The following is a 26534-nucleotide window of genomic DNA, read 5'->3' as shown; positions in this document are numbered from 1 at the left end:
CTTTTAGGCGCTCGGATAGCTTGATAAAAGAGCCTTAAGGGAGAGCCCTTGAAGCATCATTCTACAATCAAGCAATGACCGGCTGCACGTGAAGCTTCAACTAGGAACGTCGTCATCACGCCGAAAAGCTGCATCAGAATCTGTGATCTTTACTCTGTCGATATACTTTACTTTGTGCTTAATTTATTAGGTCGGTATACTTGTTATCGGTCCTATATTTTTGTTAATCGCTAACTCCCTTTCATAAGAGGAGAGTTCTTTAATTGATTGTCTGTCGAAAATGATCCTTTGATCGTGGGCCTTAGAGTAGCAGCCTGTGGCTGTGAACCAAGTAAATAGTTGTGTGCTTTCTTTCTTTCCGTTGCTTTCTCTCTTTCCGCTGCTTTCTCAATTTATTTCTACAAAATGATTTATGAGGTTTATTTAAAATTGTGAAAACACAACATATGCACTATCACCCCCTCTAGCACTCCCAACGATCTTATAATTGGTATCAGAGTGAGGGGTGCTCGAACACAGTGCAACCACTGATCGAGCAAGTTTTTCATTTTTTTCCATTTTCACTTTATTCTATTTCTCCCGCACTGCTAATACAAGACTAACTCTTGGTATATTTCAAATTTTTATACTGTGTGCAAGATTTCAATGACCCATTAGGAAGGATACAACACTGTCAGGCCACCTTTGTTCTCTGGAGAGGACTTTATCTATTAGAAGGGTAGAATGGAGTACCACCTAAAGACTCAGGTGGACATGTGGATAGTGATCTAAACTGAGTTCACGATCTCGATCGACAACGAAGACCTTCCACAATCATGCGAGAAATGGGATGCAACTACCAAGAGAAAAATCAAAGTCGACGCCAAGGCAACCCAAACACTCCAATGTGGGTTAACCAAAGAAGAACTCAACAGAGTCGGCCCGTTCATCAGCACCAAAGATGTGTGGGACAAGCTCATCGAACTCCACGAGGGGACGTCCAATACAAAGGTCAGCAAGCGTGATCTCCTTCTCAACAAACTTTACAACATCAAGATGCTAGAAGGTGAATCCGTTAGTGGACTACACACGTGAATCCAAGACCTACTAAATGGTCTTCATGCAATCGGTCAACCTGTTAAAAATTGGGACATAATCAGGTACGCGTTGAAAGTGTTCCCTAGCAACACTTTGTGGACATCTATGATTGATGCTTACAAGGTCTCCAGGGGCCTTTCAAAAATTAAGCTTGACGAATTATTTTTTGAATTTGAATTACATAAGCAGACTAACGCCAATCCGGCCGAGAAAGGAATCACTCTTATTGCAGGATAGACCAAGGAGAAAAAAATCCAGAAAACAAATAGAGGAAGAATCCGACGAATCATCAAGATCGAAGAGCAATGACGAAGTCACCATCAAACTAGTAAATCTAGTTTGAAAAATGCTAAGGAAGAAGTGTGGACTTAGAAAATCGAAGATGAAGAAGGTGATGCAGAAAGCCAACTCCAACAAACCACCCACAAACAAGACAAAACTCACTTGCTATGGGTGCAAGGAGAAAGAAGTATGAATGCCCTAATCAGAAGAAAGAGCGCAAGACCAAGAAGAAGGCGCTCAAAGCAACATGGGATCAGTCATCTTCAGAGGACTCAGAAGAGGAAGCTAACACAAGTTTCCTAGTACTTCCAGCTCGAGACAAACCAACTGGAACAGAAATCGAATCAGACAGTGACTCAAGTACAAGTCACGGATCTGCATCCGTTTCAGAAGGACCAACAACTGATGTAAGTATTAAAAAGCTATATTTAATCATTTATAGTTTATCTAAGAAACTGGCTAAGTCCAATCCTCAAGTTGAATCACTCCAAGAGGAGGTAGCACTCCTTAAGGAGAGAGTCAATTCTAGGTCACCAACTGAAAATGTTCAAGTTGAAAACTCAACTCAAGTCAAACTTGAGGAAGAGAATTTCAGGTTGAAACTTTAGATTGATGATTTGAAAAGATAATTAGAAAAGTTCACTTCAGACTCCAAGTATCTTGACATGATGCTTGAAACTCAAAGGGTTGGGTACAACAGATCTGAGCTTGGACATAAAGCTGAACACAAATCATATATGTCTTTGTAAAATCGTCCCTATAAACCAAGAGTCCAAGCATGAGTTCCTAAGTCCAACCTGACCAATCTAGTTGGACTAAACCAGTACTGGGTCCCCAAGGATCAAATACATTATTTGATTAGACCCAATAGGGGTCATGATCTAGGAGGATTTAAGACCTTGTATGTTAGATAAACTTGTTTGCTTTAATTTTTATTGTATGTTTTAGAATAACCTAGGCTAGTTAAGGACTCAAAATTTGATTAATATTTGATCAACATAGTACCAGGGTGAGTCGAGACATTAGTATTTTAGAAAACCTCCGTTTAAGTGGTCAAGTGGGGTAAGGAGTACCCTAATTGATTTACTTAGCTGAGTGGAACTGACCAAACTTATCTCGTCGAATCCTAGAATAGTTAGACTAAAGTTTTTCCCTAAGATTAGCTAAATATACAATTTCTTGAATCAGTTTTGTCTTAGAAAGTAGTCAGTGCTCTAATAACCAAGAAGATCCCTGTGCCTCGCCACTGCTTAGAAGCTAATTTTTGAAATACATATTTAGTAAGTCAAAAGGTCAAACTTGAATCTAACCCAAGGTTAATCAAATATTAGATAAAAATTTATTTCATTAATCAAGATAAAAAATAAAAAAATCATGTCACACAACCTATAAGATTAACTATGTAATCATCTAGAAGTGAGTGAGATGAAATTAATCCTTAAAAATTTCTAAATTACTTAATCCTAAAAATTTCTAAGTTAATTAATACTTACAAATTTTTAATTTAATTAATACTTACAAATTTCAAGTTTAATTAATACTTACAAATTTCTAATTTAATTAAACTTTAAAATTTTCTAATTTAATTAATACTTAAAAATTTCTAAAAATTTTATTTTTCTAAAATTTTAATTAACTAATTTTTTAACATTTTCTTTAATTAATTTTCAAATTTTAATTAACTTAAATTTTTAAAATTTTAATTAACTAAATTTTCAAAAATTTAATTAACTTTAACTAAGTTTTCAAAAATTTAATTAACTTTAACGAATTTTTCAAAAACTTAATTAAGTAATTCTTTAAAAATTTAATTAACTTTAATAAATTTTTAAAAATTTAATTAACTTTAATAAATTTTTAAAAATTTAATTAACTAAAAATTTACTTAACTAAATCTTAAACCTTAATTAACTAATTAACTAAAATAAAATCCGTTAAAAGCCCGGCCCAATCTTATCTGGGCGCTCGGATAGAAAATCCAAGCACCCCGACCCTCTTCTCGAAATTCGTCAACGGTTTTGCATAGGCGCCCCCAGTTTTTAGGATCCGGACGCTTGGATATTCCTTTTAGACGCCTTGCACTGCACAAAATTCAAGTGCTCCGATCTAAATCCAGACACCCAAAACAAGTTTATAAAAGAAACCTGAGGCCCACCATATCAAACTGTACTAAAACATCTACTACCTTCAAAAATCCCTCTTCCTGCACCGTCGCCAAGCGTATAGGTCGTCAGGTTCTTATTTCTTCATTGAAAATACCTAGGTAAGCCCTAAAACCAACTCTGAAATAATTTAAATTAATATTTTTTTAGTTAAAATTTTATTTTATGCATTAAGATTAAGAGGAAAACCACTTAGGCTGACACCTCTAGTACCCCTAGTACAAATCCCAGGTTCCCCTCTTAGGAATATAGAGTTAGATTTACATCATTGGCATTTGTACCCCTCCATTCTAGATATATATGTAAGATATTTTTCGCACGATCATGCATACCATCCATGGAGGTCATAGAGCATTATGGCCTTCAACGACTAGCGTATTATACTAGCCCAATTAATACGAGTTTGTATGTCGAGTTATACAATAACCTAATTTAGATCGACGATCTGACCTATCCCACCAGAGTTATAAGAAGGGATATCATCATATCACCCACCATCATTAGAGAGCACTTAGAATTACGCCATTCACCATATCTATTTACTTGCTACCCCCTAGGGATGTACCTTTTGGGGATCTCTATTCCCATATCACCCTAGACCTCATGCATTTATATTCTTTGGAGAGGAGAGGGTTCCTATAGTGACCCAGTTCTCTTCTATTAGACTAAGAGTACAGGACTATGTCATGTACAGAGTCTTAGTGATATGCATTTTATCCCTGACCACCAGAGATGTCACGATGATGCGACCATTCCATATATTTCTTTTATATGCATTAATTCATAGATTAGACATAGACATTAGTTTGCATATATTTCATGCTATAATTTTTTCATCTGGTATTACCACTAGCAAGAGGGTACATATGCCCTACTATTATATTTTGACATCACTCCTAACATCACTTAGATTTAACCTCACCTCAGATGAAGTCAAACCAGCTAGTGAGTTTGACATGTTAGGACTTAGGAGTTTTTCATTAGCTAGGGTACATATAGATGAGGATGGAGGTTTATCTTGGAGACAAGGGAACCAGCCTTAGCCACCACCAGTTGCAACCGTCGAGGAGGAGGAAGACGATTGACCTAGCTGATCTTCTCCAGCTCCCCCCACCTCCACCTCCTATCACTCTAGAGCAGAGAGTGATTAGATTGGAGGAGTCAGTTCATAGTCTACATGAGTCTGTCACATCTTACCATCAATCTATGACCAGTCAGCTTGAGAGTCAGGAGGAGAGGAGTAGTGCTAGACATTCTGAGTTAATGGACATGTTTAGACCTTGGAGCATGAGTCATCCTCAGCCACCTCCCCAGTAGACCTAGTTTTTTTCATTTGACTTGTACTGACCTTCATGTTAAACATTTAATCTACTAGTATTACAATTCCCTATTTCAGTACTTTAGTTATAATTATTTCAATTAGGACTATGTTGGGTAGAATAAGATAAAAGTTTTCTTAATTTTTAAAAACTCATATTTTCAAATCTATTATTACTTAGTTTTTTAAAATAATTTCAAAAAATTTATTTTAAATTTTGAAAAACTTAGTTTCAAATTTTGAATTTCAAAAGTAAGAAGGAATGTTTTAGCCTTATTCTAGATTTCTTCCCTAGAAATCATGTACTTATAGATCTAGGTTGACGTATCTCACAAAGCACACTAGATAACTTGATTGTATATTGTGAAATCTAGAATGGTGTGAGATGCATAAAGTTCTAACTGATGTGCATCCGCAAGTATATGGTTGTCGTCAAGTAATAAAAAGATATCGAACCACAGGGACTGTGTATTAGGTATAGTGGTGTCACTAAGATAGTTATCTAGACTCCAAAGGAAACAGTTGGGTTGAGAATTGTTGGTTGTGTGTGGTGAAGAAAGAGAGAGGTTGGCTATAGGTGAGATGAATAAGTTTAGGATTTCGGTTTCACATCCATGCTAGGTGACATCCCTAGTTTGTGTTTGTTCCCTTATTTTCAATGTTTACCACCTTGTGGAGATTTTAACCAAGACACCAACTCGACCTCGTCAGGCTTTGTCGGAGTTAAATCATGATATTCCAATGCTACGATTTCTAGTTCGGGACGATACACAGATAGCCTGGAATAATGGCTCTCCCGCTGTCACCGGGCGCCCTAGTGTATACTACTGGTATACTACTCTCTGTCACCGAGCACCCAATTAAGGGATCCTTTCCTAGTCATCAATAGCCGCTAGCTATCCCCTAAGGGAGTTTATCACCATGTAAAGGTCACTTCGGAAGGTCCAGTTATAAGGCTTTCCTCCTGTCACGAGGTGTCCCGGTCATACGATCCTAAGATCCCCCTACACAATAATCTACTCCACTTAATCTAGCATATGTGCTCACACAAATATTTCATCAAACACGTTCAAGGCACAATACACATAAAACAAAGGTAAACATCTCCTTGAATAGGGAAAATAACATAAACTAGTTCATACATCACCATCATTACATAGATGTTCATCCTAGATCCTAAACTCAACGATCTACTCCATTACAAGAAGTTTACAAGAGGAATTCATGAAAATAGTCATCCACAAGAAAAGGAAAGACTTATCTTTGAAGTGTGGTCACCCTCTTGAAGATCTTCTTGTTCCAATGTAGGATGGACTGATGGAGATGAATAGCGAGGTGGATCGGCGAAGGATGGAGCGTCTAGGGCCTCCCCTAGAGAGGAGGAGGCGCCGTCACCAAGCCAAGACCAAGGGTTTTGGAGAATGACCCAAGATACCCTAAAAAGGTGCAAAAATGGTATTTATAGTGTCCAGGCACACCCCAGGCACGCCCATGCCTCCCCGTCATACGGCCGTGCCTTATAGGCACGGTCATGGGCTGGCCCTTTTCTAGAAATGGGGCACGGCCATGCCTCGCCCCTGGCACGCCCCTGCCTCGCCCCTACTTGGACTGCATCTGGAAGGTGGGCATGTTCATGCCATTTAGCACATCATATAGTTGGAACCAGTCAAAATACTTTGAATCAAAGTTGTAGATCTTGAAGTTGGCTCCATTTTGATAGGTGGCACGACCCATGTTTCAATTGGAGCTAAAAGTTATATCCATTTAACTTTTAGTCTGCAGAGTAGTCCGGACGAGACACAGTCGTGTTCGGGCCCTGTAAAGTGAGGCACGGCTGGAAATAATGAGGCATGGCCTAGAGAGGTCCCTTTTCTGTAGAATAAGCATGGTCATGCCTATTGGGCACGGCCTAAAGTGGGTGCCCTTCTATTGGATCAACACAGCCCGGAGTTGGAAGTATTCTGTGGAAGAGGCATTCCCGTGCCTTTTATCATGGCTTAGAGAAGGAATCCTTGGGAACTCCCTGAAGAACAATTGTAGATCTTGAAGTCCTCTTCAATTTGGTATATGGTATGTCCCATGGTTCCATCGGAGCTAATAGTTATAGTCATTTTACTTTTGGTCTGCAGAGCAGTCCAGCTGAGACACGGCCGTGTTTTCAACCCTGGAATGATGAGGCACGGCCGTGCCTAGTGAGGCACGGCCGTAGCAAGTTGAGGCACGGCCATGCCTTGTGAGGCAAGGCCTGGGGAGGTTAAACACGGCCCCGGGAGCCTCTAAAACACTTCAAATGACTTCCAAACTCATCAAAATGTGCTCCAATCTCCATTCCTTGCTCCACCATCAATAATGCATCGTTTTGGATCTAAATTGCATCATGTCATTCAAAATATATGAAGAGTAGATCTCTGAGCAAAAGAGTAGAAATATACAATTATAAAAGAATAAAATGTGACAAAGTGTAGCATATGCAATGAATCACAAGTAGATGAACGTTAAAACAAGGCTAAAAATTCTATATGATCTATGCTCATCACTAACCTAAGTTTCAGATGTTTAAGTCTATACATCAAACCAAAGCTTGGGCTATAAATACAAAATATGGATCAAATTAAGTGTTTTTGCTTAGCATAAGCTAACTGGAATGATACACTTAAACTTGACCAACTTGGTCAAGCCACTAATCTTTTGGTAGTAGCTAAAACCTAAGTTAAACATGTGCCCAAAGAGGATATTTTTTGTCTAAGTATTTTTTATAACATGCTTGGACTCACACCTATATTTTTAAATGTATTTCTTTTTTATTATGTCAAAGAGGGAGAGATACACAATTTTAATTTTAATTCAAAATATTTTTTTTTTAAAAATAAGTATCAATTTTTTTTTCAAAATTAAAAAGGACTTGAATGGTTTTGCATCAAGTTGATCAAAACTAAACCATGTCAAGTTCAGGGGGAAAGAAGGAATAAAATTTCAAAGATTTAGTTTACCAAAGTACAATTCAGGGGGAGTCCTGAAAATAGGAGTTAGAAGATTATTGATATATTTTGTATTAACCAATTTTATTACTTGTATTAATCAGTTATTTTCCTTCAGTATAAAATATTTTCTTAACTTGAAACTTGGGTTGGCATAATCAAAAAAGGGGAGATTGTTGATGCAGGGAGCACCAGATGATCGAGTCTTAGTTTTGATAATGACAAAAGGTTCAAGTTAAGTGTATGATGTTTACTGATGAGCTGATCTAAGTGTGCAAGTAGCACAGGAAAGCTCTAATTGTGACTAGACACAGAAAAAGTCCTAGAAGAGATTAGGCAGTAAATGTCCTAGTGGAGACTAAGTAATGGAAGTCCTAACTGGAGGTTGGGCAGACCTAATCTAGAAGGTTAGATGGGAAGACCTCACTACAAAAAAAACTGCATTCTGCGACGAATTTTACGACGAATTTCTTTTAAAAATTCGTTGCAAAACTGGTTTGCGACGAATTTGGCGATGAATTTAAATTCGTCGCAATTAGGTCATCGCAAAATGCTCCGACGAAAAATCCAATTTCGTCGCACAATTCTGCAATGAATTTTTAAATTCGTCGCGTCAATTGGCGACGAACTTATTCGTCGCAAATTGGCGACGAATTCGAATTCGTCGCCAATTGGCGACGATTTTGGTTTGTCGCCAATTTGCGACGAACTTATTCGTCACCAATTGGCGACGAATATAAATTCGTTGCCAATTAGCGACGAATAAAATTCGTTGCTAATTGGCGATGAATTTTATTCGTCGCCAATTGGCGACGAATTATAATTCGTCGCCAATTAGCGACGATTTTGGTTTGTCGCCAATTGGCAACGAATATAAATTCGTCGCCAATTGGCGACGAATTCTGCGACGAATTTGAAAATTTGTCGCAAAACTTAACTTACGATAGAATTGCGACGAGCCTATTTTCGTCGTAAAATTCATTGCAAATTTGCGACGAAAATGATTTTCGTTGCAAATTTCGTCGCCGAGTAAAAAAAATTTTCTAATGCTCATTTTATTTATTGGTTATCCTGTATATACATTTACATATCGATCCAATCAGATCGATTTATAACATATAAACCTGTCATATACAATCCATAACAACATATATAAACATCCATATATAACAACTCATAAATAACAAACAATACATATCAACATCCATACAAAAATACAATTCATACAAAGATCCATATCAAAATCCATAATGCATGCATCCAAATGATACAATCCATACAAAGATCCACAATAGACATGTGTATATGTCTATTAGTCTAGCTAACATGATATACAATCATAAAAATCCAGTAAATCCATACAAAGTACTGATATAAATATATCGGAAGACGAAGAAAAGAAAGCATGAAACATCATGGGCATGTGTGCTCTCCGAAGACTCTACATCCTGGAGAAGGGATTGCACCTGAAGGTGAGGGGGTTGCACCTGAAGGAGTGGGACCTACATCACCATGACTACTGCTACTGCGTCGACCACGTCGCGACTGTAAGAAAACATATTAGGAAGTATATTAGAAAATATAAAATTATTTGCATAATAAAAATGCTTAATTAAAAACTTACCATCATGGATGTCTGTAAAGGGTGTATCCAAATAAAATACACAACCAAGTCAGGAGAAATGATCTATAAGAGAAAAAGTACAATTAAAATATTATAAATCTATTTAATAAATTAAAATTTACATATATTAATTCAAACTAAAATTAACAAATTAATTTGCATATCTAGTAAAATATCTCCCTAAATACTTTCGTCAACGTAAATTTGTCAACCTGCAAAAACAACATTAACAAATTAATCACCATCAATACCACATTAACCCCATCACAATCGAATATCAATACAACATTAATAATTAATCAATATTAATCAACACCAATACAACATTAACAATTAATCAACATTAATCAATATTAATACAACATTAAATTAATGTTAATCTAGGACAAAATCATGTAGTTCCTTGTGTGGATTGCAATACCACTTGGTGCTGTAATGGCCTGAACCTCCCCTTAGCCTAGCTATGATCAGAAAGCTCCATAAGCTCTGACACATAATAGTTTCTCTTCTGTCTATAGCTTAGTTTTTCAGCAACACAAACAGATCATACTTGTTGGATTTAATCAGCATCTACAAGTTGAAATTGATACAACCCTCCCATTTTTATTGATCCTTGATCTCTTTTCTACAAATGTTCGACCTTGCCCGTTATTAACACAAGACTCCTGGATACCTTACCCCACCAGCCTCATGGAAATCTGATTGAATTCTGGTTTCCTAAACTTAATTTCAAAGTCTGAAATCAAAGGAAATATTGATTTGAGCAACGATGAGTTAAGTTACTATTTGAAATCAAAGGAAGTGGTTATTGGCAAGTGACAGTGCTCCAAGAATGAATTGCAAGGACGAAAAACTATGTTTAGCAAGAGACCATGGATGTCAAGTATGAGATGTGAAACCATTCAATCGTACAAACTTGAAGTCTGCTAGATCAGATCATAACATGCTATACATAAATAGACTCGATTCTTCTTTGTCCTAAACATAAGACTAAAGAAAGAACAGCAATAGGATTGAAAAAGATAGTGATAGACCTGATAGACGAATAAATTTGAAGCATTTGTTTGCTCTGCTTTGTTCTTGTCATGCAATCTTCTTGTTCATGTTGGTGACTGCCTCATCTGATACCTCCAGTAGAGGAAAATGGCGAAGGCCACTCCAATTAGCACAAACAACCATACCATGTCCTCTTCTCTTTCCTTCCTCCATTCCACCTCCTCTATCCTACTCCCCTTCTCTTCTCCGCTGCAGGCGTGACCAGCAGCTGGCGGCGCCGACCCGCTGCAGGCAGGAGGTGGCGCCGGCCACCAGCCGGCATCCCACGGCCAGCAGCTCACGCGCGGTCACCAGGCTCGGCCAGCCGCCGGCGTCACCCCTGTGCGACAAAAAACAAGCAAATGGGGAAAATAATTTACCGAGAAGGAGGCGGAACGGACGAAGGTGGCGGCAGCTATGGAACCGACGGAGACGCGGTGGCAGCTACGGAACCGACGAAGGCGGCAGCAGCTAGGGAGGCGGCGGCAGCAAGGGTTTCGGCGGAGAAAAATCGCGGCAGCAAGGGTTTTGGCGCGCAGCAAAAATCGCGAAGTAAGGAGAAAGGGGATCGGGGGATAAGTTAAGTTAGGGTATTTGGCGACGAAAACTAGTTCGTCGCCAAATTCGTCGCCAATTTTGTGACGAATTAAACGTTTCGTCGCCAAATTGGCGACGAATTAAATTTTTCGTCGCCAAATTGGCGACGAAATCATCTTTTCGTCGCCAATTGAAAAAATTTGGGGAAAATTTATCCCGGGCAAAAATTTTTGGAAAATTTTTGCAACGAAAATTTTTTCGTCGCAGATTTCTTAATCGATCGGATGATCGATTAAAGCTCAAAATAATCGATCAAATGATCGATTAAATGACGTATTTGCATTTCTCAATAAAGCGTGGCCGCTAATCGATCAATTAATCGATTACCTAGGCCCGTAATCGATCAACCGATCGATTACGATGGGTTCTGTGGGATATCTCATTTTTCACAGAATGTTTGGTAATCGATTCGGTGATCGATTATATATTTGCAACGAAAATGATTTTCGTCGCAATCTGCGACGAATAGATTTTCGTCGCAAATCTACGACGAAAAATAGATTCGTCGCAAATCTGCGACGAAAATCATTTTCGTTGCTATTTGGCAACGAACATAGTTTTTGTTGCCAATTGGCGACGAATTTGGCAACGAAATTATTTTCGTCGCCAACTTTACAAGACATCTCGGTTTTCACAGAATGTTTGTTAATCAATTCGGTGATCGATTAAAGATTTGCAACGAAAATTATTTTCGTCGCAGATCTGCGACGAATCTATTCGTCGCAAATCTGCGACGAAAATAATTTTCGTTGCTATTTGGCAACGAACACAGTTTTCGTTGCCAAATGGCGACAAATTTGGCAACGAATCTGATTTCGTCGCCAACCTTACACAACATCCCACTCCACTTCATATTCAACCCACAAACGTAATTTATTACAAATCTTGATTATTATCTCCTTTACCAATAGAGTATATATCGTTCAGTATACAACCAGTTAGAAACTTAATTTATTAATTATTTATGAAAAATGATTAAGAAAAGATAACACAATTCATCTGGTGTCCATTTCTTAACTATCTTGTCAAATGAAAGAAGGAGCTGAAATGCGAAATTTGGTAATGTTATTCTATTTTTTAAAAATATTTTAATTTATTTGACAACGTTGTTATGATGTCTTTATAATGGGATAGTTACAAAATATAAGAGAATTCATTTTGACCACAAAAAACGGGGGGTAATTTTTAGTCAAATTAGCAACAAAATAATTTTCGTTGCTAAAGTCGTTGCTAATCTGCAACGAACTAACTTTCGTCGCAAATTCAGCAACGAATGAGTTTTTCGTTGCTAAATTTGTCGCAAATTCAGCAACGAATGAGTTTTTCGTTGCTAAATTTGTCGCAAACTTGACTATACATTTCTCCGTCTATCGTTATAACATGATAAGTCTTCAAAACAGTTTCTGAGTTATGGTCATCATTCAATCCAAACATCCGCGAAATCTCTTGAAATCGATTCATATCAAAAAATAGCTTCACAATAAACAAACATAATCTATAAATAGGATTGAAGCTTTTGGAGATCTGAATCCAAGATTAGTATACAACCATTCTTTTCCTATATCGGCCTAAAATAAATATTAAAACCATGTATGAATATAATTCTCATTTCAACGAACTGCCTACAACATGAAAGATATTGAAAAAAGCTAAAAAAAATATATTTTCGCGATGAAGAGGGCATTTATCTTACAAATTGTCGACATTTTGGCAACGAATTTGTTTTTCGTCGCCAAATTCGTTGCTAATTGGCAACGAAAATTTTTTTCGTCGCCAATCTGCAACGAAAATGTTACTTCGTCGCCAAATAGCGACGAATTTGGCGACGAAAATGTATTCGTCGCCAAATGTCGACTAAGCTACCCAATCATGTTTAAAATGTATTTTCCACTATTTTTTAACGAATCTTGGCTATCATCTCCTTTACTAATAGCGTATATTCCGTTCAGTATATAACCAGTTAGATTTCCTTTCTTATATAGCAAAATAGGCTACGATGTGTCAATACGTCATTCCTTGGATTATAGCACTCGACTGACCCCAACCTATTCAGAAAAAATAATTAATAAAATCTGGTACGACATTGTAAAAGAAAAAGGTTGTCCATGTGTGTATGTGTTATTCCATTAAATATCAGTTATAAATTAAGATATATATTGCGGTTCATAATGAACGGGAAGGTGGGAAAAAATAGTCAAATTTCGCGACGAACTTAGTTTCGTCGCTAAAATCGTCGCCAATTGGCGACGAATTAATTTTCGTCGCCGATTGGCGACGAATTATTTTTCGTCGCCAATTGGCGACGAACAAATTCGTTGCCAATCAGCGACGATTATTTTTCGTCGCCGATTGGCGACGAACTATGATTCGTCACCAATCGGCGACGAATTTGTTCGTCGCCAATTGGCGACGAAAAATAATCGTCGCTGATTGGCGATGAACTTTTGATTCGTCGCTAATTTATTATATTTTGCGACGAAAAATTTTTTCGTCGCCAATCTGCAACGAACTTTTTATTCGTTGGAAATATTGCGACGAATTTTGCAACGAAAATAATTTTTGCAACAAATTTTACGACGAAATTATTTTGTTGCTATTTTGGCAACGAATTATTTTTCGTTGCTAATTTTGACACAAATTTGCAACGAATATTTGTTTCGTTGCAAAATTAGTTGCAAATTTGCAACGAATTTTTTTTGTTGCAAAATTTCGTTGCTAAAACAGTGTTTTTTTGTAGTGTCTGGTCTGGAGGACTAGGCAAAGAAGTCCTAATTAGGAGGACTAAGCAGAAAGACTTAGCAGATCGAGTGCAGCAGGTGGAAAGTTAGGCAGGTCAAGTAGACTAGATGTCTAGCAGTGGAAATCCTAGGGTCAAGAATCGAGGCTAAGTAGAAGTCCAACAAGTCTGGAGGACTTGATTGGCAAAGAGGTAAATTCTCCCGAGTGGAGTGGAGGAAGGCGCATTCCCGGTAAGGAGAATAGTAGGCGTTGATTTGACCTAAGACTTCACTGAAAATTTGAAGTCAAGACCAAAATAGTTTGTTAAACTATTATACTTTCCTGTTAGATTTTTGTTTTGTACTAACTTGTAATGCAGAAAAGAAGGGATTGGAACTTTGTGTTCCAAGCGCCCTTATCTAGATCTAGGCGATCGGATTCTAGGCACCCGGATTTGTTTCAGGCGACTAGATGTCAGCGAAACGAGGCTAGCAAAGCAATGACGTGACAGAGTCCCAGTGGTTGGGACACCTTAGCTTCTTGGCGCCCGGAATGGTTCCAGGTACCCCGATTTGGATAAGGCGTTGCGGAGTTAATGTTGATCTAGAACCTCCACATCAGCATAGAGGCACCCCGAAAGGGATGCAGGCGCCTGAAAGTGTTGAGTCAGCAGCGTCGATAGTAGATCAACGGATAACATGGAGGCGCTCGGAAAGGCTTCTATGCGCCCGGATACCCTAATAAAAGAGCCTTGAGGGAGAACCCTTGGAGCATCATTCTGCAATCCAGCGATAACCGTTTGCACGCGAAGCCTCAACCAGGAACGTCGTCGTAATGCTGAAGAGCTGCACCAAAATTCGCGATCATCACTCTGTTGGTATATTTACTTTGTGCTTAATTTTATTAGGTCGGTATATTTCTTACCGGTTCTATATTTCTGTAAATCGCTAACTCATTTCTGTAAATCTCTGTGTCTATTTTTTTCCACTACCCTCTCTGTTTCTATTATCACAAGAATTTACGAGTTTTATACGAATCGTGAAAATGCAACGAAAGCGCTATTCACCCCCCTCTAACACTCTCAATGATCCTACACATGCAAAATAAATTTATTAATTTTTATAATAAATATATATCCTTGATTTATTACTAACCTATCTTATTATATATTTTTTGCAAGATTTGATACTTCTGGTTGGATATTTTAGATATTTCATAGGTTGTGATTGTATTGAGACATTTGATATACTATTATTGTATTCAAATATTTGATATGTTATCATTGTATTAAGCTATTTGATATTTATGTTTGTATTGTGATTTAATGAGTTTAACTTGAGATATTTGATATACTGAATGTATTCATTTATTATGCTTGATATGTTGTGATTGGAGTGATTTAAGATATTGAAATTGTTAAGTTATTGTATTGGTTTAACTACGATAAATGAAAAATATCTAATAAAATTTACTAGGTATTAGTGATAGAAATTTAATTCTATCACTGAATTTACGACAGAATTAAACATCTATTGCTAATCAGAGACGAAATAATGCATTCCGTTTAAGATGTTAGCGATGAAATTAAATTTTCATCGCTAATAATAACAACAACTATTTAATATTTTGTAGTTAAAATTAGCAATGGAAATTTAATTCCGTCGCTAAATGACGTCAATGATTAAAATTTTAGAGACGAAAATATTCTGTCACTAATCGATCGTTAACACCATTTAGCGACCGATTAGTGGTAGAATTTTCCATCACTAATCGTCAATATTCTTGTAGTGAGAGTTAATGATAATTCTAATCTTTATTTCCATTTCTCTTAAGTTTGAATTCTTGCTTTGTAGTTGCTTTGAATTGCCTTTTGAAGGTCTGGAAATGTAATAACACTCTCCTCCAAAACCCCTGATGACGAAGTTCTCCATGAAACTACCCTCTTTTATAGGGTTAATGTGAAAATTGCCTAATAATCAACTGCTTATCACATTAGTCGATTGTTCTTTCAGAATTTGAACATTAAACTAGCAAGACAACCCTTCTAGCTTAGCATTAACCACAACAATCAACTGCTATACCCTATCAGTCGAGTTGATCAATAGTCGAGTTCCCAAATTGACTCAGAAACTCTCTATTCATTTCAATAGTATCATTAGTTGATTGCTCATACTCAATAGTTGACTAATGATCATCAATTGAGTTGATCAGTAGAGTTGCAAACATTTTGTTTGCTCCAACAATGCCATCAATTATTTTCTCATACCCAGCAATCGACTAATATACTATAAACCGACTTAAGCTCCTCAAACAATGAACTCATGATTTAGGTTCATCAGTCTATAGAAATTGTTTGATACCTATTCTAGCCTCACCAATCAGTTAATAAATTTATGATTCATAAAATGAGATTTTCTATTAGTTCGACGCTTAGGAGCCATTCCTACTACAAATAATTATTAGTTGCATGCTATAAATAATACCAAATCAATAGTAAAAATGAAAAGGAAATACATATCACCATATATCATTTAAACACAATATAATAAAAATTCATCCAACTCTTATCCATAATGATTCTACGAAAAATGGATAAATGAAAATATTATGATAGATTTATAAATTTTAAAATGCATGTATACTAAATTTAACACTCATAAATGAAGAACTATGTTACAAAGTGAAATTCAAGTAATAAAAAGAAGTGTGCCTAAATTATTAAGCACCGGTCTCTGAAATTCCAATACATATATGATTCAAAGAGTACTGGTCTAATACTTATATGATACATTTAGCACTTTCTTGCATTATCTATATTTATCTCTATTTGATTTTCCCAGATTCCTAACATAGTGTCTTTAATTATTATTAAGAGATATGAGAGAACCTTTGCAATCTAGGTCATTGGAGAGGGAAAACAAAAACAAAAATATATTTTTGGGTTACCTAGTAGCTTGTTGATTTGCAGCTTGTATGTATAATTAAATATTTACAATAGGAAATAATAATTAGAAATTCTAATTTTTGCCTAATGTTTTCCAGCCTTTACTTTAAAATTTTTTATATGCATACATACATAAGTAAAAGAACACACTTGTGCCAGGTATTTTTTCTTTTGGTTTGCTCGTGACCACCAAAACCATTGTGATAGGAAGAAAACTTGAGAACAAAGTACAGGAATTCTCTCTTCAAGGGACTAACCAAGAAAATGAATACGTTAGTTCCAATAAGTTTAACCCTGGCTGCAATTCTGTTAGTGAAGAAAGCAATGAGAAAAAGAAGTTGGTAGAAACCAACGACCTTGGAGATGACAAAGGAATGGTAGAAGGTGATCCATCATTTGACAAAAATGGCATTATATCATTGATGATGATGGTAGTGATGCGTACACTTTGGCCACCGACATGGACAGTCAGCATATGCCATTGAAGAACAAATATGAAAGGATATCACACCATGTGCCAATTCACCCTTAAAACCAAGCTTGTTATATATATACTACTCTGATGCAAGAATGTATGTGGAAGAATTTGCTCAGTGTATATAGAGCAATAATATCTAGATGATACAAGAAGAATACAATTTTCTAATCTCCTCTCTATATCTCTTGTTCCTCTTGTCTTCCATTTAGAAGCCGGATTCAATTATTAAATTCCAGATTAAATGCTCTCAATCCTAATTAACCTATAATTAGGTATAACTATAGATATATCACAAGGCTTAAGAATGTTGGACAACAATTGAAACTACAACAATTTCTTTGCAATTTCCATAATGAAACTACAACAATTGATAATGATCAACTATTCACACTTGGAAACAAACATCAGCAAACTTAAATTAACAGAAACTCTACATATGAGAAAAAATAGGTGATCTAAAACAGAAACTCTTAGAAGCAAGTTGCTAGTCACATTGATGGATAATTTATTTACCTGAATTCTTTGAAGAAATGCCGCTACACTTCACAATGGGCAAAGACAAGGAAAGTGCATAATCCAAACCTCAGCTTTCAACAACCTTCTTCCCTGTTCACTGTGATTTAAACAGAAGATGGAGGTCGTTGGACATAGTATTGAGAGGAAAGTTAGTAATTGACTACCCAAAATAAGTAAAGACCAAAAGAAACCTAAACATGCATAAATACAAGAAATTATAGAAAGGAAACAACAGTGGTATATATCCAGAGTTCGGTAACAATTGTAAGTGGGATGAAAATTGAATTAGGTGAGTCTAGCGAACCCTAAACCATCTCTTTGTGTGGTATCATTATCATCTTAAGATGAGATAGTTATATCTATAGTATAAACCTCTAGATTTGCAGCACAAAAAGATATGTCTCTGAGATAGATATGCAACAAGATGCTTCCTTTCTCAAGGAGCAAAGCCACATATATAGTTCTTGCATTTCATTATTACCTAAAAGGTGGAAAAGAACATTAAGAAGCTAAAAATATTCCAGCCAAGTGTCTTAGTGAGTGAATTGCATAAGCAAGTCAATTAACACAGCCAAGCGAACCAAGCTAACTAGACTCACATGATCGCACTAATACAGAGAGGACATGAAACACAAAATATATGAAGTCGTTGAGTAATTGTTGAACAAACCAGACAGAACAATCCTACAGAATGGAAGTGGCGAACGGCGAAGGGGCGCAGGAACGGCGAACGGCGAAAGGGAGCGGTGAAGGCGAACTCAAGGATAAGTAGAGAAACGCGAGGGATTAGAGAATCGTGAATGGGTAGGCGTCGGGGATGCGCGAGCAAGCGGCGAAGGGGAGCAGCAAACGGCAAAGGGGAGCGGTGAATCGCGAGGGATTAGAGAATCGCGGTGGTGGCGGCAGAATCAAATCAAGATTGCACTTATATATTTTTAATGCATTATCCTATACAACAACATTTGTAATTGCTAATAATTAGGGGGTCATATAGTTAAAAATAACCCTATGATACCCAATTATAACTGTTAATGATTAATAAGATTTACAAGGCAAGTTGTTGGAAGTCACATAAAGTTATAATTGAATAACCTCAATCCGTAGCTAGTTAGCAGGCTGAGGTCTCGTTCGTTAACGGAATTAACAAAACAAATCGTTCCACCAACTAAGAACAGTCATGCACCACCACCCATAGAATCGTGAAAGAGCTCTCAGTTTTAAAACGGGTAAACAAAAGCACCACAGCTAGATACTATGAGTACAGAAGCACGAATGCAGCCAAGTCATACCCATCAACAACTACACAGTCCCATGGAGGAGGGCCATACTAACAGTGAGGAGGAGAACCACCAAGGACAATCAGTTGCTGTCCAGCACAAACCAATTATAGTTGGCCTAGCTGCATTAACATGGCCAACAGGGGCTGCTACCTCAGGATATGTCTTCACAGCACATAAGCCACAGTCTGGGACAACACCACAGGACAGCAAAGAGGTAGAACAGATTGTCTGCAACGACAAACAAGTGAATGAAGGACCTGAGCAGCACGAGAGGAGGAGTAAGGCAAGCAACAGACGGCCTTCAGGCCCATGAAGATTGGCACATGGAACATACGAGGCCTTAACAAAGGCCTCAAACAGAAGGAGGTTGCGAACCTCTTTCTGAGGGAGAAATTGCAGTGCACTTTGCGTTTTGGAAACCAAGTTAACTGCAGAATATTACCTTTCTCTCAAGGCTTCAAGATTTCCAGGTGTGAGCAGTGAGCATCGTGTGGGGAGTTCTGGTAGGAGCAGAATGCTACTTCTTTGGGATAGCAGTGCCATCATATTGGAGATTCAAGAATGGACAGATCAATACATTCACACACTCATCAAACATCAGGTTACAGGGACCTCTTATGCAGTGACCTTCATTTATGGGCAGTTAACCATCACTAGTCGGCGAAGTATGTGGCAGGGACTTCGACACATTGCAGAAACCATGGGACTACCGTGGCTATTAGTTGGGGATTTCAATGCCCCCCTTTCTCCAGCGGATAAGAGTGGAGGGCTAGAGGTCACCACTCATGCCACAGCAGATTTTCAGGATTTTGTCACTACTGCAGGTGTGGAGGACCTACGCTCTGTGGGATGCAGGTTCACGTGGACGAATGGAAGGGTGGTCTGCAAACTGGACCGAGCCATGGTCAATGCCTTATGGTTAGAGCAGGATCGGAGCAGTTATGCAGAGTTCCATCCTCCAGGAGTCTACTCGGATCATGCCATATGCACAGTTTCCATCATGGATGTGGGTAGAAGGAAGCCTAAGCCATTTAAATTCTTCAATATGTGGACTACCCATCAGAGTTTCCTACAGACTGTACAGGACATGGGAGAGTGTAGCCACTGGGATTGAGACAGGGACAGCACAGTACAGGCTCAGGGACAAATTACGCCAGCTGAAATATCCACTCAAAAGACTAAATCATCATGGATTTTCAGCACATACAGGAGAGGGCCAGACGGGCACAGCTTCACCTAGATGAGGTCCAGCAGCGTGTACTAGACCAGGGACAGACAGATGAGGAGTACAAAGAGGCTAGGCAAGTAGCAGAGAGACTAAAACATGCAGAATACCTATTTTACCAGCAGCGTGCCAAGCATACCTATTTTAAAGAGGTTGATCGGAACACATCTTTTTTTCACTCATATGGTCAAAAGGAATAACAAGAGGAGAGAAATTGTGGCAGTTGGCACAGCAGGGAGGCACATGGTTACAGATCAGGAGGCTATTGCACATGAGTTTGTGAGACACTTCCAGACTCAGTTGAGGAGTACCGGTAGAGCGCTCAGACTTTGTTCAGATTGCATTTCTTTTGGCAGAGTACTCACTAGTGAGCAGCAGACCAGCCTCATCAGACCACCATCTGAGGAGGAGATCAGGAGGGCTTTATTTGATATTGGCGATCTGAAGGCACCAGGGTCAGATGGGTACGGTTCCAAGTTCTTCAAGCATTCATGGGACATCATTCAGGAGGATTTCATTGCAGCCATTCGTGAGTTCTTCACTAGTGGCAGACTGCTTCGCTCTTGGAACCACACACTTATTGCCTTGGTGCCTAAGACAGCACATGCTACTACAGTGACTGAGTATAGGCCCATCTCATGCTGCACAGTATTTTACAAGGTGATTTCGAAGATACTATCTAGCAGACTGGCAGAGATATCAGACCACCTATTGCACCCTGCCCAGACAGCTTTTGTTAAAGGTCGTACTATCACAGATAATATCCACCTTGCACAGGAGCTACTTCGTAGGTACACGAGGAAGCGCATTTCTCCACGATGTACACTCAAGGTGGACCTCTAGAAGGCCTTTGACTCTAGTCCACTGGGATTTCCTACTAGATGTACTCACTGCCTACAGTTTCCTGCCATATTTATCACATGGATCAGAGAATGCGTCACCACGACACATTCTCTGTAGTGATCAATGGCAATACATATGGGTTTTTCGAGGTGGCCGAGGACTACGACAGGGGGATCCACTCTCCCCATACCTGTTTGGGCTTTGCATGGAGTACTTTGTCCCGCTCCTTAGCGCACTCCACAGTTCGATCAGATTTTCATTTCCATCCTATGTGTGAGCAGTTGAGGATAGCACACCTGATGTATGCTGATGATTTATTGCTATTCTCTCGAGGGGATGCATCATCAGTCACACAGTTAGTCGGTTGCTTACAGAGATTTGCCCAGATGGCTGGTCTCACAGCCAATCTGGCCAAATCGAGCATCTACATGGCGGGGATTGATGAGACCATGAGACACCGACTACTACAGATCACTGGATTTCCAGTTGGGGGAGATGCCTTTCAGATATCTGGGGATCCCCATTGCCTCTCAGAAGCTACGGATATCAGACTATACCACACTTTTGGATGCTCTGACCAGGCGAGTCACTTCCTGGCCTAAGGCGACACTGTCTTATGCAAAGAAGGCCCAGCTGGTAGCCTCAGTTCTTCAGGGGATGGAGTGTTATTGGATGTCTGTGCTACCACTACCCAGCGGAGTGGTTGATCGTATATATGGGATCTGCAGATCATTTATGTGGACCACAGTGCACCCACCGATTGCATGGGCTGAGTTATGCGGACCGAGGAGGGAGGGTGGACTTGGCTTGAGGGACTTGAGCGCCTGGAACCGTGCCCTGCTAGCAAAGGTTCTATGGCGTATCCAGGACAAGCAAGGACACTCTCTGGATCAGATGGGTGCACCACACATATTTGCAGCAGGACAGGGATATGGGGATGGATAGTGCGACATGGTGACTCTCCGCTCATCAAGCAGATGCTACAGATTCGAGACAGCATTCTTGTGACATTAGGGAGTGTGAGGCGGCAGAGCAGTTACTGGTAGATTGGTTTCAGCAGCCTAGGGGGGTTGCACGTGCATATGATCACTTTCGAGGTGCTTGTCCCCACCAGCCATGGGTGCGGACGGTTTGGCGATCTCCCATTCAGCCGAGCCATGCTTTCACATTGTGGCTCCTGGCACGCAGGCGGTTACCAGTGAGAGCTCGACAGGACTACATACCAGACCGACAGTGCATATTCTGTGGCCAGGTAGAGGAGACATTGGAGCACCTATTCTTTCAGTGTGACATCACAGGCAGGCTGTGGGGGAGGACACGGGCTTGGCTGCAGATGAGGCCGATGATGAGCACATTTCGGAGCATGTTGCGCACTTTTAGACGCTTATACAGGAGGACATCCATCGCGTCCTCAGCGCAACACGTGGCCATGGCGGCCCTAGTACACCATATCTGGAGTGCTAGGAATGCCTGGGTACATGAGGGGAGGCGTCTGGATGAGGAGCGGCTGTTTCAGAGGGTTCAGACACATGTATACCGGACCTTGAAGTCTATACGGATAGCGAGCTTCGACAGGGGTAGCGTCTACCAGAGCGATTGCATTTTGCTGGACTACTTTTGTACTCATACACATATAGATGAGATAGTTGAGTCATTACATACATTATCCATCTTCATACACGTTAGCACACATGCATACATTACATCACATGTATTACCCATTCTTAGTTATTTCATACATACATAGACACATGGCATACATCTCATACATACACATTCCGCATTGGTAAAAAAAAGTTTGGGTGAATGGATCCACCTTTGGATGATCCATCTAGTCCACAGCAAATGGCTCGTGGTAAAGACGTCCAAATCCGTTGACGGCTGAGGCTTTGCCTAAAAGCCTAAGAGGGTGAATGAGTCCACCGATTGACTCATCTAGTCCACAGCAAACGGCTCGTGGTAAAGACGACCCAAATCCGTTGATGGCTGAGGTTTTGCCAAAAAGCCTTAGAGGGTGAATGAGTCCACCGATTAGCTCATCTAGTCCGTAGTGACGGCTACGATAAAGACACGTCAAATCCGTTGATAGCTGGTCACTTGCTAAAAGTGTGCAAGGTCTGCAGGAGATGCTTGAGAGGAGGTTGGAGATGTTTGAGCGGATGCGGATGGAGGCGCATGACAGGCTGGGGGCGGAGACGTGCTTATGGTGCGGAGAGGTTCTTCTACTGCGGATGGGCGGTGGCGTGCTTCATCTGGACAATCCAGCCCTGGTGGATGCTGTGACGACATTTGGTTGGATGGCTGGACGAGCAGCTGCTGGAGAGGTGGCCCATGACACATGATAGGACTATCCTCGCTGACAGAGGGCGCATGGAGTATGACGACATTGCAGCGAGGCCTGCACATGAGACAGAGAGTGAGATACATAGCAGCGAGGCATGCACATGAGACAACAAGTGAGATACATCGACAGTGTTGGTACACATGTAGCACATTTAGGATGCACCATTAACTCTTACTCAAATCTGAGACTTCGTCAGACATAACATGAGGTAGAGTCATTGGTCATTTTGTACGACAGTGCATTTCACATTGATGATATATATATTTACCTTTCATAAAAAAAAATTTATCGGGATAAAGGGGAATTTTTCTAAATTGAAATTATGAAAAAATCAATTTCAAACTTATTTATTAAGATAATTTATCAAACTGTCAAACAAGGAAGAATGAGCTGTTTGAGATGGTTGTACTACCTAGAAGATTGAATTGTCGAGTACTCGAAAAGTAATCTAAAATTCGAGTGGATTTCTGAGTGTTCAAAAATCGAGATCTATGTTCAATGTAGATTTTTTAAAACAGATTCGTATCCTCTAGCGGTGCTACGAAGTTAATATGAAAGACTATTTCTTAAGATATTCTACCGAGCTGTGAAGTGCCCGATTGATTTAAGTAAAGGAATACCCATTTTTCCTTTTCATTCTAAGTTCCATTACTTTCATCCATCTCTACCATCCTAGCTTGATTTAAGTATAGAAAGGGCTTTGTTGGACAACTCTTTTTTTCACTAAAGGTAGAATTCATCACTCTAACAGTTCTACATGATCGACCTCATAATCATTTTGAGGAAGTAAATCAAAAAACTACAGTTAACCATAATTAGAGAGGACATTATCTCGACTTCACCGAGATTTGACCCTTGTCCACTTCAACAAATCTATCCTGTAATAACCAACTCAATCATCTCTCGGGAACTTGTTGAACAACTCCGACTCTCTTTAACATATGTTCTTCCACACAAGCATCTTTATTCGCTCTTATATTAACATCCAACAAGAAAGCGGATTTTCAAAGCCAATAATAATAATAATAATAATAATAAAAAAATGCTTGAATGAACGCCATGCCAAAAAAACAGATTAGAAGGCAATCACAGTGTTCAATTAAACATTCAAAACAAACTGCCAAATAAAATGCATGATTTTAGCGTTAATTAAATTCCTCCAAATCAATTTCTTAAACACTCGTGATCATCCATGGGAATTCTTATTTGAAATCAAACAGCAAGAACAACTAATCTACTTGATGAACTCCAAGACCCAAGTGCCTGCGAACACAGGAAGAGCGTTGAATCCATGGAATCCTGCTTCCTTCGCCAGTGCCTTGAACTCCTCCTCTGCTCTCTCTTTTCCGCCCACGTTGTAGGCAGCCATGCACAGGTCCAACTGGAAAATGGATTTGGCTTCCGGCGTCGCCTCTGGCACCGACGGAAGAACGTACTCCACCACTACCACTTTGCCTTTCTCCGCCGGCAGCGCCTTCCAACAATTCTTTAGTATCTTCACGCAGTGCTCGTCGCTCCAATCATGAAGAATCCACTGTAGGTGTTCAACTATTAGCGGATCGATCTGAAATCGTTATACGCTATCACTGTTGAATTGATTGACCTTTAACATGATGGCGTCGCCGGCGGGAACGGCCTCGAACATGTCTCCGCCGCGGTGCTCGACTCGGGTGAGGGCTGGCGCGTCGGCGACGACGTGAGGAAGGTCGAAGTTGATGCCGTGGACGTGGGAGTAGAAGGAGGTGATGAGGCGGAGGCTGCTGCCGGTGTTTCCTCCGACGTCGACGAGCACCTGCACGTCGGCGAAGACGTCGTAGCGGCGCAGTAAATTGTTCATGACGAGCGTGGTGACGCCCTTCATCGCGCCGTTGAACACCTTGTTGAACCGCGGGTCGCCGCCTTGGTACTCGAACATCGTCATGCCGTACGCCGCCATCACCGGGTCGCCGCCGTTCAAGATGGAGTCCGTGAAAAAGCGCCTGAAATCCCCTCCAAAATTTGAAATTTTACTTTAATAGCCTTAACTTTAAATCTGTAAAGGGTATCATGTAGTATTTATTCTAAACTACAAGGGGTGAAAAGAGAGTCATAAAATGAGGGTGTAAAATGGAATTTTTCTGCAAATGATATATCGTACCACATGTCGATCACGACTTGATCCTGATGAAGCAGAACTAGATCGACCACCGTGCCGCCGTCGTCGTTCCGCACCAAGTACTTGCAAATCGGCGCGGCGGAGTACTTCCGGCGGCCGCCGCCTTCGGCGCAGTCGACGACGGCATTCGCGGCGAGCAAGCGAAGGATGCGCTCGACCATGTCCGCGGCCGACGGGTTGGTTGTCGGCAAGCGGGCGGCGAGCTCCTCGGAGCTCAGCGCGGCCGTCGGTCCGGCTTCGACCAGCATCTCGAGGAGGCCGAGCTCGATGGCCGTCTTGAGAACCATTGGAAGGACGGCGGCGCAGGACAGCTGGAACGCCCGGGAGCACTCCTGCTCCTCCTCCTCCGGCGACTGCTGCGGCGGGGCCATGAGAGGTAGCAGAGCAATCAAGAGAGGAAACAGAGTGGAGCTGGAGCAGCGTGGTCTTCTAATCCTTACCTTTTATAGCAAAGATTCCGTGAATTAATTTTAATTCCGCAAAAAAGAATTATTGACGTTTTTCATGTGCACAATTTAAAATATGACGTATGAAAAATACAAATACATACTTGTTTGTTCCGAAGGTGAAGTTGGACCGGTTTGACATCACCGGCTTAGAAATTTTTGGCTCAGTAGGATTAGGGCCGTCTCCGTTACGTTTGGGGTCCTAAGTTTAAAAAATAAATAAATTTAATATTTTTTAAAAAATAAATATTCACACTTATTTTTTTATCCGGGTTTAGACGGACATCTGTGAATTTTAAAAAAATTAAATATTAATTTTAAAAAATAAAGTAGATTTGTTGTTCTTGTTGCTTGCTTTCAAATAATGACTCTACGGCTCACTCAGCTTCCTACTTGGTGCTTCATTGACTTTGTTCCCGAATGAATTCATGATCTTCTAACTAGAGGTCAATCCCTCTGTCAATTCTGCTTCTCCAAGTCGCGCTTTTGCTCAGACCACCCCTAGAAAGACA

The 26534-nt window shown here is 39.7% G+C and overlaps 2 protein-coding genes across 2 annotated transcripts; one reads left to right on the top strand and one right to left on the bottom strand.

Moving 5' to 3' along the window:
- Positions 1-21166: 21166 nt before the first annotated feature.
- LOC141832489 (uncharacterized) lies at positions 21167-21679 on the top strand. Its single transcript, XM_074719991.1, has one exon. It carries the CDS (start codon positions 21167-21169, stop codon positions 21677-21679), a length of 513 nt encoding a protein of 170 aa, XP_074576092.1.
- Positions 21680-24655: 2976 nt separating this feature from the next.
- On the bottom strand, positions 24656-25947 carry LOC141832094 (esculetin O-methyltransferase-like). The gene is made up of 3 exons (XM_074719574.1): positions 25559-25947; positions 25025-25400; positions 24656-24955 (listed from the first exon to the last, which is right to left on the bottom strand). The coding sequence occupies exons 1-3, from the start codon at positions 25945-25947 to the stop codon at positions 24656-24658; spliced, it is 1065 nt and encodes a 354-aa protein (XP_074575675.1).
- Positions 25948-26534: the final 587 nt, after the last annotated feature.

The sequence above is a fragment of the Curcuma longa genome, chromosome 7 (assembly GCF_044706935.1).
Source record: "Curcuma longa cultivar G26 ecotype Majalengka, Jawa Barat chromosome 7, ITB_CL_G26_1.1, whole genome shotgun sequence".
In the NCBI taxonomy this organism is placed as follows: domain Eukaryota; kingdom Viridiplantae; phylum Streptophyta; class Magnoliopsida; order Zingiberales; family Zingiberaceae; genus Curcuma; species Curcuma longa.
The sequence above is the reverse complement of the archived record's forward strand: the minus strand, read 5'-3'. Positions and strand labels throughout refer to the sequence as shown.

Coding starts and splice junctions, on each gene's coding strand:
- LOC141832489 (XM_074719991.1), top strand. CDS start 21,167: ATGCGTCACCACGACACATTCTCTGTAGTGATCAATGGCAATACATAT.
- LOC141832094 (XM_074719574.1), bottom strand. CDS start 25,947: ATGGCCCCGCCGCAGCAGTCGCCGGAGGAGGAGGAGCAGGAGTGCTCC. Junction 25,401..25,558: donor CAAGTCGTGATCGACATGTG/GTACGATATATC, acceptor AGGGGATTTCAG/GCGCTTTTTCACGGACTCCA. Junction 24,956..25,024: donor GCGACGCCATCATGTTAAAG/GTCAATCAATTC, acceptor GAACACCTACAG/TGGATTCTTCATGATTGGAG.